Below are 20,311 nucleotides of genomic sequence, written 5' to 3'. Positions count from 1 at the left end.
ATGAACTATCACTGCAACAATGTCCATATGTTCACCCAGCAACTTTTTTTCTTTTGTTACAGAAATCTTGCAAAGGAGGAAGCCAGTATGATGGGGACCATTATGCTTAGCTCAGCATGCCACAGTATCCACTTGAAGTTGCCATCTACTCAGACAAATTTTGGAAGTGTGGGTTTGTAGAAGGGAATACAAGATGAGTCACTGATCATAGGTGAGAAGGCAAAGAGGTGGCAGATGAAGAAGGGCTTGCTGTTATGTAGAAGTACAATATGGCTATGAACCCCAAGTCACTTTGCAGTTTCAACCTCATGGAGCCATCGACTAAATGCAAGATTCCTTTATAAGCATGAACAGGCTAGCGAGCAACTTGCCTCACTGCAGAAGACAATGCAAGCTGGTCTGGACAGTTGTAGATTCTCCCACCAGTTGGACAGCGTTGTGCAGCAATGGTTGTCTATTCTGCAGACTATCATTGAGCAGCATAAAGTATCAGTAGCTTCTGTAACGAAGACATCTGACACACAGATGAGCAGCACATTTGGAGCATCTTTCAGAAATACTGCTGCTGATAATGCCAAAGCATGGAAATCCACAGTCCAAGACATGATGGCAAGATTAGATGTGCCCAGAAACACACCATGGACAGTCATAAGGAGGCATTCCGAGACCTCATAGCAGTGCAATAGTTTCTGCACATGCATATTCACTTCTACAGTCAACAACTGTATGAGAACAACCAAGTGGTTCTCAAATCACGGTCTGTCCTTTCCTTCTGGGCAAGCGACAAGAGAAACAACCCAAAGAATGCAGGTTTCCACTCAGAATAGGATTGGCTTTCTAGGTAGACAGCCAGTAGAACTGCAAGCAGGTCCTCAGAAAACCTCTCCTAGAATCTCCACACTTAATCTTTTCAATAGGGCATCATTTAGGAGTAGCATGAGAAAGAATATGGGGAAAGCATTCACGAAGGACAAAGGGACAGCACAGTGCCACATCACTTTAATCATATTGCACATGTTGCACTTTTACATTAATAGCAAATATTAAAAGAGTCAGTATTTTGTAATGTAAAAAATGTTTACACGTAACAATGAGGAACACTCAGTAATTTGTCCACCCTCCAAAAAAAACAGGCAATTTAATTTAAAATGTGAAAGTTATGCATCATGTCCTGTTTGCAGATCTCCAGGGAACAAAATAACTCTTCAGTGCTAATCACACCTGTGCTGCTCAGGGTACGCACTCGAGTGCTGCAGGGATCCATGGTGTCCTCATTCTTTTCCTGCAGCTTGCTTTGCTACAGCTCTTCCTACGCAATCATATTGCCTCTTTCAATGGCAACATTGTACAACTTGCAACACACTACTGTACAATAATTTAGTCAATTCACTCCAGCTCATACTACAAGGCAGTAAAGTACAGTAAAAAACACTGAAAATACTGTTGTCAGTGGCTAAAGGTTTTCTCTATTATATTCCTGCCTTGCATTGTAGGCCTTTTCTTGGGGGTGGGGGGGGCGGGGAAAGAGAAGAGAAGAGATGAGATCTGAGGGTTTGACAGAAATGTCAGTCACATTTAGAGTCTCTTGGAAACTAACTTTGCATTCTGTCTTCCTTTCCAGACACAAATGGAATCCATGATTTCCTTGTGATGCCATTAACACTCCCAGGAAAATGAGCATTCATTTAAATGTTTTGTTGGTTGTCATACAGTATGTGAATTTTGAAGGAACAATAACCATTTGTTGAAAAAAAAGGGCACTGCCTGCACATACCCAAATGGTGTATTTTACTCAAGGGATGCTACACGATTCATAAAATTGGGTTCTTCTCACCAGCTAGTGTTACATGCCATTACTGAATTTGAAGCATGCTGCTTTGTATCAGAAAAGGGAATCTGACATTTTAGTGACGTAACAGTGGACTGCAAACTTGCTGATCCAAGTGATGTCTCTTGTTGGCACCTGCGGCATAGAAGCAAAGTGGGATCACTTTCACTCAAGAGTGCCATCTAGAAATTACTCTGTAGCTGAAGATCTTGTTCCATCAGCTGACAGTGGTCCGACATCAAATCCCGGTCAAGGAATTACATCCCAACATACTGCTTCTAGCTGTGGTCCAGGTAGGTGACCTGCTATGACATGCACTCTGCACTGGCTAGTAGCAAGTCCTGCATCTGCCACCTACAACGGAGGTTCCATTGCCATGATCTACTGTTGCTCTTCAATGCCCTATGTATTTAGCAATGCCAGGTAAGTTCAGTTAACTATTAGAAGAGGGTGGTAAAATCCCTTGGATAAAATCACGCATTCTGCTTACCATTGTAACTGTATCAGATAAAGTTGATGCTTTGTCAGCTTTACATGAGAGCATTTAACAATGTGGGAATGAAGTTAATCCAGAGTAAATTTGTCAATACTTGGTTAATGCGAATGCACAAAATTACTGCTCTTTAATACATATTTATCACATGTGCTAGTTCCAATGCACAGATCAAATGAAACCCCAAAGTAATCATCTCAGCCTATACTCTATCCGAATAGAGTGATTAACATTAGAGTCAAAGATAATTTTCATTCCCTACTGTTCTTCTGTTGAGTTTTGCAGGAAACCAAAGTGACTGGGCATCAGGAAAAATTGTACGAGATTCAGCTGAACATCATGCACTTCACACGCTGGTCTAACATTACTATGGGGAGTTGGAGTATTTCAATTTCTTGCAGACAGTAGTCTACGATGAAAATCCCTGTTGGTCTCCAGATGGTGAGTATATAGGTGTATGTAGAGAGAGACCTAGCCTGGTCTCATCTGGCTACTATGAATAAAAGATCCTGAAGGAATATCAAATATGATTTGGAGCATTTCACTAGTACACACCAATGACCATCTTAAGGCAGATTTCTGTTCAATTAAGCTAGCCAAATACCAACATAGGCATAGTTATGGATAGCTGAAATACAGTACCATCACAAAACAGTGTGTGGCCGGTAGAAATCCTGAAGGAAAACACTCTTACTTTTAACTGGTAGTATCAGCATACTGCAAAGTAATGATATACATCTTTCTGGGAAGTGTGCATCTTTCATATCTATTGTGCACACAGCCAAACTACTGGTTGAACTAATGTTTTAAAGAGGATTGTTTTAAATTATTCAACCTTAAGGGAATATTTCAATAAAGGTTCATACAAATAGGAACATTCCTCTTGTAACTGCAATTATCTGACACTGAAAATTAATTTAAAAAGCTTACCTGTGTCAGTTAATTATTTTCCAATAGCTGTCCCAAGATGGATGGGGCTATCACAGACTCTTGCACTCAGGCTTAGAGTGCTTTGGTGCCTAAAAATGATATGACAATGCAGATGTGCTGGATTCAATATCCAACACCCCTGGACTTCAGTGATGAACCAGACAGTGCAAATCATTTGTTTTTAATAACAGTACACCACCCTCCTAGCGGTTAGTATATTTACATTTTTCTTCACATGAAACAGAAACAAATGAAAAACAATGCAAAGATTACAGTTAAGATACGGAGGTGAAATTATGCAATCAAGATAAACAAATAAAAACAAAAAAATGCAGGAAACATTCAGTAGATCAGGCAGCATCTGTGGAGAGGAAGGTAGGGTTAACATTTCAGGTGTTATGACACTGTCAGAATGACAGAAGTGTCATGAGGGTTCTAATAAAAGGTCATAAAACCTAAAACGTTAACCCTATATTCCTCTCTCCAGCTATGCTGCCTGACCAGAATGTTACCAGCATTTCCAGTTTTATTTGAGATTTCCTGCATCTGCAGTATTTTGCTTTTAGTGTATTAAATGGTCTCTTTTCATCTGTTACCTCATAAGATAATAGTGACACTAATCAGGTTGCAGTGTCCAGGCATATTACCTTCACTAGCTCAGTTTTGATGGTAACAATCTTGCAACACTGATGGGTTGAACATATACTGTGTAAAATTAATAAGTATTGTTTAAATAAATTAACATATTCTCTAAAATAATAAAGGAATTTAATATAAATGCATTCGTGCATTAATTACCAATATCACAGCAGAATTTCACATACTAAGTTGTAACTGCTCTGAAGTGGATGTTTTATTACAGGATTTCTTTAGAAAAAATATTCCTCATGCACTCTTGATCTAAATAAAAGTACTTACATTGGCAAGAAAAATCCACAATGAAAACCATAATTCATAAACACACACCATGCAAAGCCTTCTTTACTAAAATCCAAAATAGGATTAGTTTAAGAAAGTCGACTTCTGGTCTAACTTAGTAATTCCAAAATATTTCCTGGACATTTCTTCCTTAAAAAAAACCTCAATGGCCTTCAGTACCTGATCAGGACAATATATCTTTATATATTTCAAAACCAGCACACAGATAGACTGCATTTTTTGAAAGAAATTCATGAAAGAAAGATTTTTTTTTTTTTAAGAATAAAAAAGTCTGTACAAATTGTGGTGCACAAAATGGGGTATAAAACTTATGTGCTCAGAGTGCAGCTTATGGATTGCCATTTATATCTTGTACAAAATTCTAGATACATTTAGCCAATTGTCAAATCAGTAAATATGGAAAAATAATTACAAGGCTGGAAAGAATGCTAGCAGGGATATAGCCAGACAAATATATATGGTTACCGTCTCCTTGAGGAATTACAGGCTTACTCTTCTGTAGGAGCTTTGTGCATGAATACTTTGCAACTGCTCAATAAATTAATTGGAAGAGATATTCCCCAATCTAAATAATTTGCCAATCTGAGAAGAAAGGTACTCTACTTGTGAAGATTGTTAAACTGCAGCTCTTAATTACTTGCGATGGCTTCCTGTTAAGTGGCTGACGAAGACCAATCAGCCCTTTGTATAAATTCTACTCGACAATTTCACAGATGGGACTTCCAACAAATAATTTGATATGCAGCCAGCAGGGTTGCAGAAAAATCAGGTGGGTGTTTAAGCATGAGAGCGCTGGCAAAAAACAGCCAACTGATCAACTGCTGCAGTGTCAGCTCATCTGCCAGTGAGAGTTCAGGAGGTGATGGCATGTAGTCTCTGCTCCTCACCCTGTAATTGTTGGCCAGGGTTGGTGTTGGGAGCCACAGGGTGGATACCCCTGGCTGTAGCCTCTGCAGAATAAAACAATAACCCTTGCGATATATCTGCACAAGTCTTTACATACTAGTGATGTTTCAGAGTAGAATAGAAACATTTTTCCAAAGTCTTGGCTTTCAAGCATCACTGAGAGCACAAAGTTTTGTTCTAAATAAAGTCACCTTAAAAATTAAAAGCAGATTTTATGTAGGAGGATACTAGGGTTTTTTAAGGCAGTGTTTAAACAAACTACATCACAAATACTGCGGCAATTTACACAACAGCATAACAGAATGGATCAATTCTAGTGCTCCAGCCAGGATTTTCATAGTAAAGTATATCTGGTACAAAAATGATTATAACCCAGAAAACACCAATTAGAGCATCCTAAATATCTGTTACTTAACAGTTAATAAACTAGTAGGAAAATGGAGGAGTGGTTACAAATGTGATAAATGAGAGTAGAAAATATTCAAATGAATGTAGCTGCACAAAGCTTATTGAAAACCATGTTAGACAATTCTACTGAACACTAACTGGAGCACTGATCTATCAGCATTATTCACATGCAGACATCTCAAAGATACAACGGTGTAAAAATATTAAAATATTCAACACAGTCCTTAAATAGGAGTTGTAACCTCCAGTGACCTTCCTAGTATTGCATCAAGGAGATATACTGCTAAGTATCCAGCTTGTTACATGCAAGTCTTCATTGTCGAAACATGTGTGAAAGAGACCAGTCTTCTACAGGAGCTCTGAGTTCCCCATTTTTGGTGAAATGAGACGCTAGGGGAGTAGACTTGTATATTTGTCATATTTTGAGAAAATTAAAAAATTACTTAAAAACAAATTACACTAAAATACAAAAGCTTTGGTACACTCAGTAAATTTTCTGTGTAAACTTTACATGATAGCATTTTTTTTTAATATACAGAAGATGAGCTCTTCCACATATGTCTTTAGTATTTAGTGATGAGCCAAAAGCAGTGCACTAAAGCATTTGTATGTGAAATGAAAATGTGCAATTATGATAACCAATAAATTAAAAAAAAGGCTAAAAAGCAGGCTTCCTGCAGAAATATAAAATGGAGAGAGATAGCAAGAGAAGAAGATGGGATGATTAGTTTAAATACAAAAGAACAAATACAAACAGATGGACAAAGACACAGGTCCACTGAGGAATCTGGTACGAGGTTTGCTACTAGATTTATAGGTCACTCTCTCAGACGTTTGGTGGAAAACCGTCCAGCCTGCGAATGAATATAAAGGGGAAAAAAACAAGACACTAGTAAAGTACATACAGCAGTGACTCGAAATCGTAAATAATTTAGCTGGGTGGATATAGCATCCACAGCTTTTTTACTACTAATACAACTATGAAAGAATTTTAGTTAAAAGAAAATTGATCATGTGCAAACAGATGTAATGGAGGGAAGAAAAAAAAAATCAGCAACAAATTTAATTTTCATATCAACAAAGTTTTCACTGAGGAAAATGATTACCGAAAACTTACTGAACACATAACTTCCCTTAAAGGTCTGCTGTAAATCAGTGCTTCATGTTTAATAAGTCTGGAATCTGCTCCCTCATATACAACTAAACATAGAGCTATTTCAGAATATAAGCAATACTTACATTAGTTAAAATGAAAAGCTTTTATACCACTGTATGATTACAAAGATTTTAGTGAACTTGTAAATACAGAACTAGTTTGTAAATGTTTCATTCCATCAATGTCACAAAACAGGATTTGAAACATTTAGAAACACATTTGTACTGTATTTGGTTCCTTCATCTAATGCCCATTCTTTCCTTGAACAGAATAATTCTCAGGTTATTCTGAAAAAGAATTACACATTTGTTGCTTTCCTTCTGCAATAGTTTGAAGACACATTTTATTGTCCAATGCACACTGAATTAACATACGGGTTGTGAAATTGTCAGTGTGGTTCAGTGGTATCATGCTGAGGCTGACTCAGAAGGTTCTGGATTAAAGCCCTACTCTAGATCGGCGAGAGTGCTGCATTGTCAGAGGTGCCAGCTTTCAAATGAGGCATTAAACCAAGATGCTGTGTGCCTGTTCAAACATACATAAAAGATCCTAAGGCATGGGAATTCTCCTGGTGTCCTGGCCAACATTTATCCCTCAACCAACACCACTAATAGAGATTACCTGGTCATCTGCCTCATTGCAGTTTGTGGGACCTTGCTGGCTGCCACATTTGCCTACAAAACAACAGTGACTATAGTTCAAAAGTAATTCATTGGTTGTGAATTGCTTTGGGATGTCATGAAAGGCACTATATAAATGCAAGTTTTTTATTTCTTTGAAAATATTGGAAAAAGATGCATTTTTAGTAACTTGTCCCGAGCATCTCCTTTCTGTCATATGATGCCTTTCTTTCTACATTGCCCAGACCCTGCACCCATAATGGTGAATTATTCAACTCATTTGTAAACACTTCTTAATCAATATTTATTACACTACATGATCCCAAACATTTATCAACTGGCAATATTTATAGCTTTACTAAAATATTATTGTATAATTTTAGTAGTCACATTATTCCTAGCAGTTAGCATGGTTTTGGAATATGTTTTAGAAGTTGTTCCTCACCTCTCCCAACGCTATGCACCATTTCCTGCCTTAGGACACAAGCAGACAAACACCTTTGGTCGATGAGACTCCAAATGGTCAAAAGCAACCAAGAGTAGCCCAAATTGATGGTTATTTTGTGCACAGTATCTCACTTATGCCTGGAAAATCTGAAAACTCCAATATCAGAAACTTGCCATGTGGGAAATATCAGCTGCAAATCTATATCTTGCAGTTCTGTGGTGCCTTGTGTTCATACACCAATGCACTGTATTGCTGAACTACTGCATTGTTAGAGTTATAGCAATATCTGTTCGGAGACTACAGCTTTATTCAACATTAGGCACTAGATCATATCAGACATTTATGATTGTAACAAGGTACTGAATGGTACTATACACAATATTCAGTGCTATGAACAGGTAAATCAGTATTTTATTTTAATTATTTCAGTAAATTGGAAATGTACACTAAACGTCACTTCAAAACTGGCTCAATATTGCTTTGCTCGAGTATTTATAATATCCTCTAGGACATCAGAGCTAATAAATCACTGTGGAGATTATAAAATGATACCACATTAGTGTTAGGTAGCATGACAATATTTTAATTAGCACAAACTGCAACTATAGCCATTAAACTGTACTTGTCAAAACAGCAACCTTGTTTGCCCATTAAAAACTAGGTATAACCAAGGATGGAAACATTAAAACCCAAAGCATAATGCTTCAAAGCCTGGATTGCTATGGTCCATAGGCTTCTACCTCAAAACCTACTGAACCTTGACGTTTGGATTTTTCAAAACAAGCTTTAGAGAACATTTTTGTCCTGAAAAACTAGCAAAGAAGCTTTTATGTAATTAAACTTAAAGTTGGTGAAAATGTTAGCATGATGGTCTAATAACTGTGATTCCCCTGGATCTGAATGCTAGAACTACTTCAGGTAACAGTGGCTATTTTTACCACATCTACCACAGTAGAACTTGCATCCAGTGGAGAGAGAAGAAAATATTCCCCAAGGCTTGTGAGAAATTTGTTTATCTGTTACTGATATAAAAGTTAGCAAATTTATTGCAGGATAAGATTAAAACTATTTACTCAAAAGTCAGGCATAATGTCATTTGTTATATTTTGCTGAAAAAAAACATTGCCAGTTTAATTTGCATTTGAAACAGAACAGCTGGAGATAAACATGGTTACCGTCATAATTTACTATCAACTGTTCTTCTATAATACGGAAATAAACAGGTTCATTTTTGCAATTTAAGTGTTTTGCTAATTATAAATCACCTTAAACTGTTAAAGCTGCATTCAAAATCAATATTTTAATACATTCACAACTTTACAACCAGCAGATAATATCACAAGTATATTTTAGGATGCTTATATATTTTCAAACTTTCTGGTTTTAAATATGTGTATTTTTAAAATGCTGGCAAGCATCTGAAGTCTTTGAAAAAGATACATTTTATTCTGGAGAGACCAGGGAAGTGAAGGATTGGGAAATTTTCAATTTTAACTGAGCCAGAATGCACTACCCCTTAGTGAGTCAGGCAAGTTCGGTCATCCAGTTTGGGTAAACAGCGAATTTATTTGCCTATTGGCAGTCCCTTTCCATTTTCACATGTAAAGACAGACTCTCTCCCATCTGCAAAACGGAGAATGGTAGTCAGACGACGAAAGAAAAGAGCTAAGCAGAAAGTTTAAAAGTTTTGTAGAACACAAGTAAAAAAGGATCGGTTAGATTAAGTAGGAGAAAGGTAAAAATTGAACAGAGAATGGAAAGAAAAGGACAGAAGGGCAAGCAGAATGTGTGTTTTAAATTTTTCAGTTAAAAGTTTTATTTTTGTAGTTTAGGGCCATATTACGCTCGAGAAGGTTTATTGTGCAAGATCAAGGTAGAAACTTAAAAATGTGCTTGGCCAATGAAAAATGAAGAATCCAATTTCCTTGGATCCGACAGCAGTGTACAGATTAATTATGAAATTAGATTGTCACATTTTAAATCCTTTCCCCCAACTTATTGTGTATCTCAAAATGTTTGCATGTTTTCTCAGTTAATTACATTACTTTACACTCCACATTATAGATTCCATGATAGTCTCAGATGCCTACATTGAGGGTCGTTTATAGTTACACAGTTCTATTCGTTTGTTTGGGAATACTTAATGACAAGGCCAAGGATATTCCTAGGCTAGGGATACACAACGTGGGAGGGGGTTTCACCAGGCACTAAGACAGTAGCAGTTGACTACAAGTGTTGAGTGGAACCTGGAGCCTGTCTCTTTAGCTGTCAGCCCAGGTCTGAATGCATCATCTATCCACAGTAAAGGTACCCATATTTTCTTATGTTTCCTAGCCTCATATGCAGTCCTGGCTCTGATTGGCAGATATCTCACTGATATTTTGTCCACATTGTGATGAGGGGTGTTGTGATATTGCACAACAGGGGAATTCACTCACTCTCGGGGGAAGACTGAAAGAAGGCTCAGAGATTAACCCTTACAACATTCATCTGTAGAAGAATCCTCCACTGCACGTACTTCACCCTGGACAATTTTATATAACACCTTTCATGACTCAGGACTTTCCAAAGGGCTTTATAGCCAATGAAGTGAAGTGCTGGAGAATTGTTGACACAAGGGTACACTCCTGCACACATTCTGATCAAGTACCAGCCTCCAGCCCTTCTGGACAGAAGTCCTGGAGACGAGAAGAGCTCCCATTGGACTAGCCATGTTCTTGGTTCAACCCGATGCATATTTGCCCTGCTGTTGCCCAGCAGTTATAGGCTTAGAGATTTTGATCATCGCAGCAGGAAAATCTAGCATTTTAAAAAATAAAAGGCAATGCAATTTCAAGCAAAAAAAGTCACAATGCTCAAAGTAAACACACTGATGCAATGTCTACAAAACAAAGCAGATTTTTTTTTTGAACAGCTACGTGCATGCACAGATATGCAAAATTTAATAGCAGACCCTCATATAAAGCACTAATGACAATTGGTCCAATAGTGTATTGTAGTTAGGTACAAACTGTAGCAAATTAATCATTTGTGTTGCTTCTCTAATTAAGTATAAGGTACCATACTTCTTACAGTCACCATTTAGATTTAGAGACCTCTTCTACCCCTGTCAATTTGCTGTCAAGTTTTTTTTTTTTTTTTTTGGAAGGGTACGTATGACCCAGTCAGATTTTTCCTCCGACCTCCTTGAACAGAATTGCATATCCCACTCTGCGTTTACACCAGATACCACAGCCAAGGTTCTAAACTCAGTATGGGAAAACTGCAGTTGGGAACCCACATCCTATTATTTTCACATAACATTCTAAATAGTCTGTCATTTAATATGATGTGCCTTAACGTGTTTACAATTAACTTCCACAAGCAGAATTAAGTTCTTATTTCTCCAGAATTTATGCTTCTGTCTATACTTAGCACATTCTTTATATTTGTATTTATGTCAGCAGAAAACAGCAGTCAGTGAGCCAGAGATTTCCCCAAGGTCAAGCGGAATTCAAGTTAATGCTGCAGTTAGATGGCCAATTTTGCATTGATGCAAAGTGCTTTTGAATGTGTATCTACACGGAAGTGACAAGTAACTCAGGGGTATAGTTCTGATCTGATTCCTGAGCACATTAAAGCCAAGGAGGTCATCTCATAACAGTTTGAGTTTGCACCGAGTGCAGTATAACTCCAGCCAGTGTGAGTAAGTATTTGAAAAGTGCTCAGGGAGTCCACAATGATATAACTGCAGCTTGAGAAACAGGTTGTGCGCCTTGGGCATGTGACTTTTTTTGTTGGCAGGGGGGGGGGTGGGGGGGGGGGGGGGGGGGAGAGGAGGAGAAAATAAAGACTACGTGTAACAGTTTAGTAGTACGGTTAGGTTGTTGAATGATTATTAAAGGTTATTTGCAGCCATAAGTTTTAAGTGCTTCCCTTTTAAAATGGTGAAGTAATGCATTAAATTTCATAAATGAGTTTTCCACATTTTTAAATGTAGCTTTGATTCAGAACTTAATGTGTGTGCAATTTTTTTCAGATCAGAAACTTGAGACATTTTAAAAATAAAAATAAAAGTGATTTAATAGTACTTCAGTTCCTGGACTGAAAGGAGGATGGTAATTGTAATATATTCTGTATTAAGCATCAATAGAAATAGTTTGCTGATACTATTTCCGAATGCAGCATTTTGCTGATAATTTGCCATACCTATACTGCTTCAGTAGCATGATTATACAGAATGAACGGCTGGGGTGAATTACACGTGTCTACAGTTTAAAAAAAATTTTGGACAGCAGTAAAGCAAAGTCCCTTATCAGTAGTCACATTCTGTTTTTGTCTTGCTTTATGAAAAATGGTTGTGAGGTGAGTTAATAGTGTGTAATGAAGAAAAATGTTATATCATATGTGCAATAGTACAATGGATATCAGACTCAAGGAGTACAAAAGTTGATCTGCATGTTCTGGTATAATAACTTATAGATTGCAGTTACAGAATTAGAAGAGAGAGTAAAACATACATTTTAATACTAGAGTACCATAATATTTTAATCACCAGTTTCAAATTCAAGTAAAATGAAGTACTGAGCATCTCCATAGCTGCATTCATTGACAGCTCAATTCCAAAGAAAATTCAAAATTCCATTCTCGACTGAAACTCACAGTAAAACTCCCCAGAGAGCACAGAGGTTGCTAGTTTTCGACACATCTCATGGATGGAAAGGAAACTGCAAGGACTGTTTGCAAGTCAGTCAAATAGGCCAACTGCTAGAATGACCAAGAAACAGGATGGCATTTCTGGGACTAACCATGAGCTGAACTGTTTCAATTTTCTCCATGTAAAAATCACCATGCCAGCTAGGGTGAGAAAATGTAGCATTAAAGAAACTGTAAGCTGGAACAGACACTAAAATCTCCCTGTATTTAAAACACCAGGAGTTCCTAATTTTAAAAATCAGACAACACAAACGAGGAGATTTTAACGCCCTCCGCCCATTGGAAACGGGATGGTAGCGGAATTAATATGAAGGTGATAGACTTACCGTTTCCTCTCCGCCGCCATCTTTCTGCTGGGCGATCTAGGCGCCTGCCTGAATCAGGCAGGAACCACGCTAATCTATGCAAATGAAGTCCCCAATGCCATTTTAACGGGCGACTGGGCAGAACGTCAGTTGTGGATGCTCCCATCAGTAAAACTTGCCAGTACAGCAGAAGAGGCCTAAAAAAATGCTAAAATTCTTTTTTTGGGGCCAGGAAGAGCAAAAGTGCTCCTTCATGCTTGACAATAATAATGTTGGCCGTTGCCACCCCGGACTCTCCTCCCTCTGCAATCGCAACTCACTCCATCCATGACCTAACATTTTCCTGGCTGGGTTGACCAATAGTGTGTCAGGCTGGAGCTGACAAGCTGCATCAGGACACCAGTTTCTGCAGTACAGCTCGCCATGTATGTGCGAATCAGGCCCAGTCCTCGAAATGGACCGGGCCTCCCACTGGCACTATTGGGTGGTTGGCTGGCACACACTTGCTGCTTGGCTGCGCTATAGTTAAAATCTACCCAACTTTCTGAAAGATACTGCTATTAAGAAAGTTCTCAGGATAGATACAGATGAGGAAGACCGTATGAACTATTTTAACTGATCCATCCAGAAAGACCTTTCAATTCCTCTCCAATCGCAGCATCCAATTGTTTATTAAATTATTCTAGGGTTTTCACCTCCAGTACTCTACCTGGAAGTCCATTCCATGTGTTGAGAACTTCCTGACATGAGCTAAATTTTCCTTTTACTAATTAAAACCATGTCCCCTTGTTGTACAGTAATCTTTTTGTTTGCTCGGGATAGACCTTTTGCATAGCCTTTACTATCTTATTTACCGCTCCATCACCTTCTTTCAAGGCAGAAAAGCCCGTTTTTCAAGCAATTCATCATAATTCAATTCTCTGATATTATGGATCAATCTTCTGGCTCTTCTCTGAATTTCCTCCAGGGTTCCAATGCATTTTTTGGTTATATCGTTCAGTATTCAATTTGCTATATTGATTGCTGCTCCTTAGCAACTGAACGTGTTGAGCATTAAGGCTACTAAAACACCCAGATCTTTCAAATTCATACTTAACCATTTCAACATCATTCATGAAGTACTTACGGTGCCTATTTTCTTATGTGCAGTATCTGGCCATATTAAATTTCATCTGCCACTGACCTGGCCACTGACATATTTGCAGCAAGGATCAATTATATTTGTATTTCTCAAGGAATGTTTCCTGACATCTTTGAAAATGAAATTTGGTCAAAACTGGTATTTAATTTTGCATACCATGTTAAAATCTAATAGATTTTCAGTAACCAAAACCTGCTCATTATGGTACCATATATTTAATAAAGTGTTTATACAGTTACCTTGGCCAATGCCTCCTTGTGCAGCACCAGCCATATCACTAACAAAGCCTGAATAAACATCGTCAGAGGATAAGGAGGACTTGATAGAGCAGGGCTGTTGTGTCTGCACAGCCTGAGATTGAGCAGGTTCTGGTATATCACAACTACATGGGGCATCTTGAGCTGTAGAAACTGTGTAATTGTCTGTTTGAAGACCTGTAACAGGAAAGAGAGTACATTCTAAGTACTTGAACTATATTAAGCTGAACTTCTGCACCAGAAAGGCCTTTATTCCACTTGGTGATCCATTATAGATAGCGCTTTAAGAAACAACTGGGTTTACTACAAGAGACAAGTTTTGATACCATCCCATGTTCATCAGGGCATAAGCTGTACCATTCTTTGCACAAGTTAATGGCATATTCATGATTTTGCATGATGAATCATTCTGAATTTTGACTGATGAACTGTTCAATCAAATATGTGCACTCACTTGTATTGGAGGCTGCATTCTTCAGTGATTGCACTAACGGATTAAGTAGCCTGCAAGCTTTTAGTTTGCTCTTGCTTGCTCTCCGTCGTCGGCCTGTAGGTGGCACAGCTTGCAAGAATCCTAAAGCTGTTGGTAAAGGTTTCCCTAAACGTCTGTACAAGTCCTCGATCTCATGTCTTTGATGAACTTGAAGTTCTGAGATCTCTTTCATGTGTCTAGGAGAGAGAAATTAACATACATCATGTTTTAAAGTTAACACAGAAAAGTTACATGAATTATTGCTACACTGCTTAACTATAAAGAAAGCTTTGCTAATTCAACTTGAACATCAGAATTTGAGTGCATAAATCAACACAAAGACTTAAGGGAAATTAATTGTACATCGGTGCAAATTAACTCGCATAAGTTAATGTGTGCGCTTGTTGCCAACAACACAATAGCATGTTAATCTACTCTGTACTCATCACAAACCAGTATTTTTTTTCCATTTGTTGTATTGATTGACTAAAAGGGTTTTTATTGTAACATCCAAAATAACATACAGACTAATAATTTATCAAAGCAGAGACAATGTATACTTGAACCCAAGTATGAACACACTTTTCTCGTAGTGTCTGTAGTTCTTTTTTCATGTCAGCATCTTCAAATTCAGAATCATTGTCACTGCTCATGTAAGATGACTGGGGAGGAGATGCAGAATTAATAGTTATAGTTGGAGGAGCTGCTGCTTGGCCATTTGCAGGTTCAGGTCTCTGTCTGTCACCAGTCTTCAACAAAGCAGTTAATTTTCTTGGTAAAGGGAACTCGCCAGCTGTGCTTGTCTGATCGCAAATAACTGATGTTTGAATAACCTTCGGTTTTGTACTGAATGGTTCATCAGAATCTGAAGATAGATGACTATGAAGCATAACGTCCACAGGAACAGAGGTTTGAGCTCGAGTAACCAAAGGCTTTAAATCAGGGCTAGTAGGAGATTCATTTATATAAAGCTCAGGAGGTGCAGAGTATCTATTGAGACGAGGATATTTTAAAGTCACTTCATCTTTTGTACTAATAACTGAAAATCGGCCAATTGTGTTGATTCTTGTAATGGGCAGCAGCTTATTTTCCATTTTTTCCTTCTTTGGGTCACTTTCTTCATTTGCTAATGATGGACATAATAAATTTCCTCCTGGTGGATCTGGTGCTTCATTTGGCTTCATTTCACTTTTTGCATAATGCTCAATTTTATTAACAATGTCCTGAGATGTTGGAACAACCTGAAATAAATTAGTGAAGAACGTTACTCACAAAGTCAACATCATTCCTTAGAGAGTGGGTCTCTGAGACACCAACATGTTTTACTAAAACTATGCTAGCTTCATGCAATTTTCTGAGAAAATACAAGACAGCATGCAACTCTTGCTAGCCCATTTTATATACAACAGTTTCCCCTTTTCCTCTACAAGCTACTGGTTATCAGACATTCTGTTCCTGCCAGGAATACTGGAGAGCCCATATATTACTTCACTTAGGCCTCATTGCATTAAACAAGCTGGTCAATAGTCAAATTTATTTGGAAGTTGAGGAACCCTTTCTGTTGTTCTGAAATAAATCTCTCAGAATGGATTAAGTTTAGTTTACAGGAAGAAACAAATCCATATCCTAAATATTTTCATTGTGACCTTTAAAATAAGGGAAACCAGTACATTGTTTGATTTTTTTCTGTTGAAGTCAGTCCATTTTCTCTCCAGTAATTCTCTTCCAAATGGCTGAAAGACAGCACCTGCAATCTTTCATTTGCTTTTGATGTGAACTATATATCCAACTGACTAGCTAGAACAATGGGCCAGAATTTGCGGTCTGGATGATGGTGAATTGGCAGCGTTCGCGGCCATTCCGCCTTTGAAACGGACCGCAACTTCAGGAATCCTGAAGCTGCGGTCTGTCATTCACTGATCATTTCCTAGACAGAAAAAACCCCACTTACAATTTACCTGAAAAAGGGGGCGGGCCGAAATAGCGGGAGTGAGAAAGGGGGGGCGGGGCGGAAGGGGGAGCGGGGCGGAAGGGGGAGCGGGGCGGAAGGGGGAGCGTGGCGGCGGGGCGGAAGGGGGAGCGAGGCGGCGGGGCGGAAGGGGGAGCGAGGCGGCGGGGCGGAAGGGGGAGCGAGGCGGCGGGGCGGAAGGGGGAGCGAGGCGGCGGGGCGGAAGGGGGAGCGAGGCGGCGGGGCGGAAGGGGGAGCGAGGCGGCGGGGCGGAAGGGGGAGCGAGGCGGCGGGGCGGAAGGGGGAGCGAGGCGGCGGGGCGGAAGGGGGAGCGAGGCGGCGGGGCGGAAGGGGGAGCGAGGCGGCGGGGCGGAAGGGGGAGCGAGGCGGCGGGGCGGAAGGGGGAGCGAGGCGGCGGGGCGGAAGGGGGAGCGAGGCGGCGGGGCGGAAGGGGGAGCGAGGCGGCGGGGCGGAACATAAGAACATAAGAAATAGGAGCAGGAGTAGGCCAATCAGCCCCTCGAGCCTGCTCCGCCATTCAATAAGATCATGGCTGATCTGATCCTAACTGCCAATCTACTATCACAGAACCATCTCCTGAATCTAACAGAATTAGACACACGAAATAGGATCGGGATCAGGCTACACGGCCCCTGGGCCCGCTCCGCTACCCACAGGGCCATGACCGATCCGAACCTAGACTCATGTCCAAATTCCTGCCCGCTCCCCGTAGCCCTTAATTCCCTTTACTTCTAGGAAACTGTCTATTTCTGTTTTAAATTCATGTAATGATGTAGCTTCTACAGCTTTTTGGGGCAGCATATTCCATGAACCTACCACCCTCTGACTGAAGTAGTTCCTCCTCATCTCAGTTTTGAAAGAGCAGCCCCTTATTCTAAGACTATGCCCCCTAGTTCTAGTTTCACCCATCATCGGGAACATCCTCCCCGCATCCACCCGATTCAACCCCTTCACAATCTTGTATGTTTCAATAAGATCGCCCCTCATTCTTCTGAACTCCAATGAGTAGAGTCCCAATCTACTCAACCTCTCCTCATATGTCCATCCCCTCATCCCCGGGATTAACCGAGTGAACCTCTTTGTACTGACTCGAGAGCAAGTATGTCCTTTCTTAAGTATGCAGTATCCCAGGTGCGGTCTCACCAATACCTTGTACAACTGAAGCAATACCTCCCTATTTTTATATTCTATCCCCCTAGCAATGAAAGCCAACATTCCATTGGCCTTCTTAATCACTTGCTGCACCTGCATACTAACCTTTTGAGTTTCGTGCACCAGGACCCCCAGATCCCTTTGTACTACAGTACTTCCCAGTTTCTTGCCATTAAGATAATAACTTGCTCTACGATTTTTCCTGCACAGTATTGTATTCCATCTGCCAAATCTCTGCCCACTTACTTAGCCTGTCTATGTCCCCTTGCAGGTTTTTTATGTCCTCCTCACCCACTACTTTCCCTCCCATCTTAGTATCATCTGCAAACTTTGATATGTTACACTCGGTCCCCTCCTCCAAATCGTTAATATAGATTGTAAAGAGTTGGGGACCCAGCACTGACCCCTGCAGAACACCACTTGTTACTGATTGCCAGTCTGAGAATGAACCATTTATCCCAACTCTCTGCCTTCTGTTAGATAGCCAATCCTCTAGCCATGCCAGAATATTACCCCCAATCCCGTGATTTTTTTATCTTAAGCAATAATCTTGTGTGGCACCTTGTCAAATGCCTTTTGGAAGTCTAAATACACTATGTCCACTGGTTCCCCTTTATCCACCCTGTATGTTACTTCCTCAAAGAACTCCAGCAAATTTGTCAAACATGACTTCCCCTTCATAAAACCATGCTGACTTTGTCCTATTAAATTATGATCCAAATGTCCTGTTACTGTCTCCTTAATAATGGACTCCAAAATTTTACCTACCACAGATGTTAGGCTAACCGGTCTATAGTTTCCAGCCTTCTGTCTACTGCCCTTTTTAAATAAGGGTGTTACATTAGCAGTTTTCCAGTCTGCCGGGACCTTTGCTGAGTCCAGGGAGTTTTAGAAAATTACCAATGCATCCACAATCCCTACCGCCACTTCCCTCAAGACCCTAGGATGTAAGCCATCAGGTCCAGGTGATTTATCCGCCTCGAGTCCCATTATTTTACCGAGTACCACTTCCTTAGTGATTTTGATCGTGTTTAGCTCCTCCCCCCCCCTTTAGCCCCCTGTTTGTCCAGTGTTGGGATATTCTTAGTGTTTTCTACTGTAGGGGGAGAGGCGCGGCGGGGCGGGGCGGAAGGGGGAGAGGGGCGTGGGGGGCGGAAGGGTTAAGAGTGGTGGCGGAAAGAGAGGTGGAGGTAGGAAGGAAGGTGGGGTTGGGGGTGCGGGGCACCGGAGATAGAAGTGCGAGGGGCAAGAGAAAGAGGGGGCGAGTATTTTTTTTTTTTTTTATAAAAAGAGTTATACCACATCGCCCCATAGTATTCCTTTCTCCTGCAAAAAAGTCATAATTTAGTTTCCTGAACCATATCCTATTCACTCTTATTTTGAATCTTCGCTGTTGCAACTATATTCTTCTTTATAGGGTACCAAAATTGCTCGCCATACTCACCACTGATCTGTAGTGTCAGCAAAACTTGCAATTCAATGCTCTTTAGAGTCGTCTGGTTTGTCTTACTGATAGTTGCTTCACACTGACCCAATGCTTTCAGGTACAACCACTAATCACTTCCAAATCCTTTGCAGCCTCTGACATTGGGTACATTTTCACGTTATGGCTCGTGACTGTTACTTCTTCGAATATGCATTATCCTACATTTAACCACACTAAAATCCATGCGCCATATTTCAGCCCAATTGGTTAAGTCTCTTAAGATAGTCACCTTTCCACTCATCACCTACCCACAGAGCTTCAGGTCACCAGCATATACATAACTGTTAGATATCCTGTTACAGATCATTCACAAATTAAATTGTTAGGCCTAAAAATTCAGTGGCGGCCCGCTCGCCTGGGCGCCGGAAGTCCCGCCCCGGAAGGAGCCAGGAGCACCAGCGGGATATTCAGTTTGAGCGCCCCAAACGGAAGCGGGGCGCTGCTCGAGGCGCCCCGCGTCCGTCTTGGGGCGCTGAAACTGAATATCGCAGCGCAACGTGCCGCAGCGCCACACACTGCAGCACGGCGCGCTGTGGTACTGCAGGCCTTCCTCCCCTTAAAGGGGAGAGGCCTGCACCAGCGCGATCTCCAATCGCGAGTGCCGGCAAAAGAGCTTGGCACCGAGGAGAGGGCCGGGCTCTCAGAACACAGCCGGCACTGCCGGGGGGGGTGTGGGGGGAGAGATCAGGAGGCCGGCGCGAGGTGGTGCTGGCAGGCGACCACCGAAAAAAATGGCCGCCCCGCACCTCCCCTTTAATTTGCGCCACTACCGCCACAGGTAGGCCCCCCTGAACCGGTCGCGATTTGCGACCGGCACTACAGGGGGGGCGCGACCCAATATCGCGTTCGGGGCGATAGCAGGGCGCTGCGCACACCGATGACATCATCGATGGCAGCGCAGCGCTACAGGCTAACGCCGCCATTAGCGACCCGCTAAATTTCGCGGGAGGCGTGGCCAGTGGCGCTAAAGCCACTGAGTGCCCTCTTTAGGCGCTAACTGGTGGCGCAGCCCTCCGAATTTCTAGGCCTTAATGATCTGAATTTTCTGTTGGCACCTCAGCATAATTCTATACAACACAGAAACCACCAGGGTTAATTTTGTAAGA

General features: G+C 40.7%; 1 protein-coding gene across 7 annotated transcripts in view; it reads right to left on the bottom strand.

Moving 5' to 3' along the window:
- The window catches only part of LOC147111119 (serine/threonine-protein kinase WNK2-like), a 204,809-nt gene that overhangs the window by 18,614 nt on the left and 165,884 nt on the right, over positions 1-20,311 (bottom strand). For 3 of the 7 annotated variants that reach the window (XM_086001680.1, XM_086001681.1, XM_086001684.1), the window contains 4 exons: positions 15,181-15,839; positions 14,581-14,795; positions 14,109-14,303; positions 6,260-6,358 (listed from right to left, as the gene is read on the bottom strand). In XM_086001680.1, coding sequence (XP_085857806.1) covers positions 6,260-6,358; positions 14,109-14,303; positions 14,581-14,795; positions 15,181-15,839 — 1,168 coding nt within the window. The remainder of the gene's footprint in view (positions 1-6,259; positions 6,359-14,108; positions 14,304-14,580; positions 14,796-15,180; positions 15,840-20,311) is intronic. The other 4 variants (XM_086001682.1, XM_086001683.1, XM_086001685.1 and 1 more) reach the window with 2 other exon arrangements.

This window comes from Somniosus microcephalus, chromosome 11 (genome assembly GCF_052327205.1).
Source record: "Somniosus microcephalus isolate GS21.2 chromosome 11, FLI_Smic_1.0, whole genome shotgun sequence".
In the NCBI taxonomy this organism is placed as follows: domain Eukaryota; kingdom Metazoa; phylum Chordata; class Chondrichthyes; order Squaliformes; family Somniosidae; genus Somniosus; species Somniosus microcephalus.
This window is presented reverse-complemented; position numbering and strand designations above follow the sequence as displayed.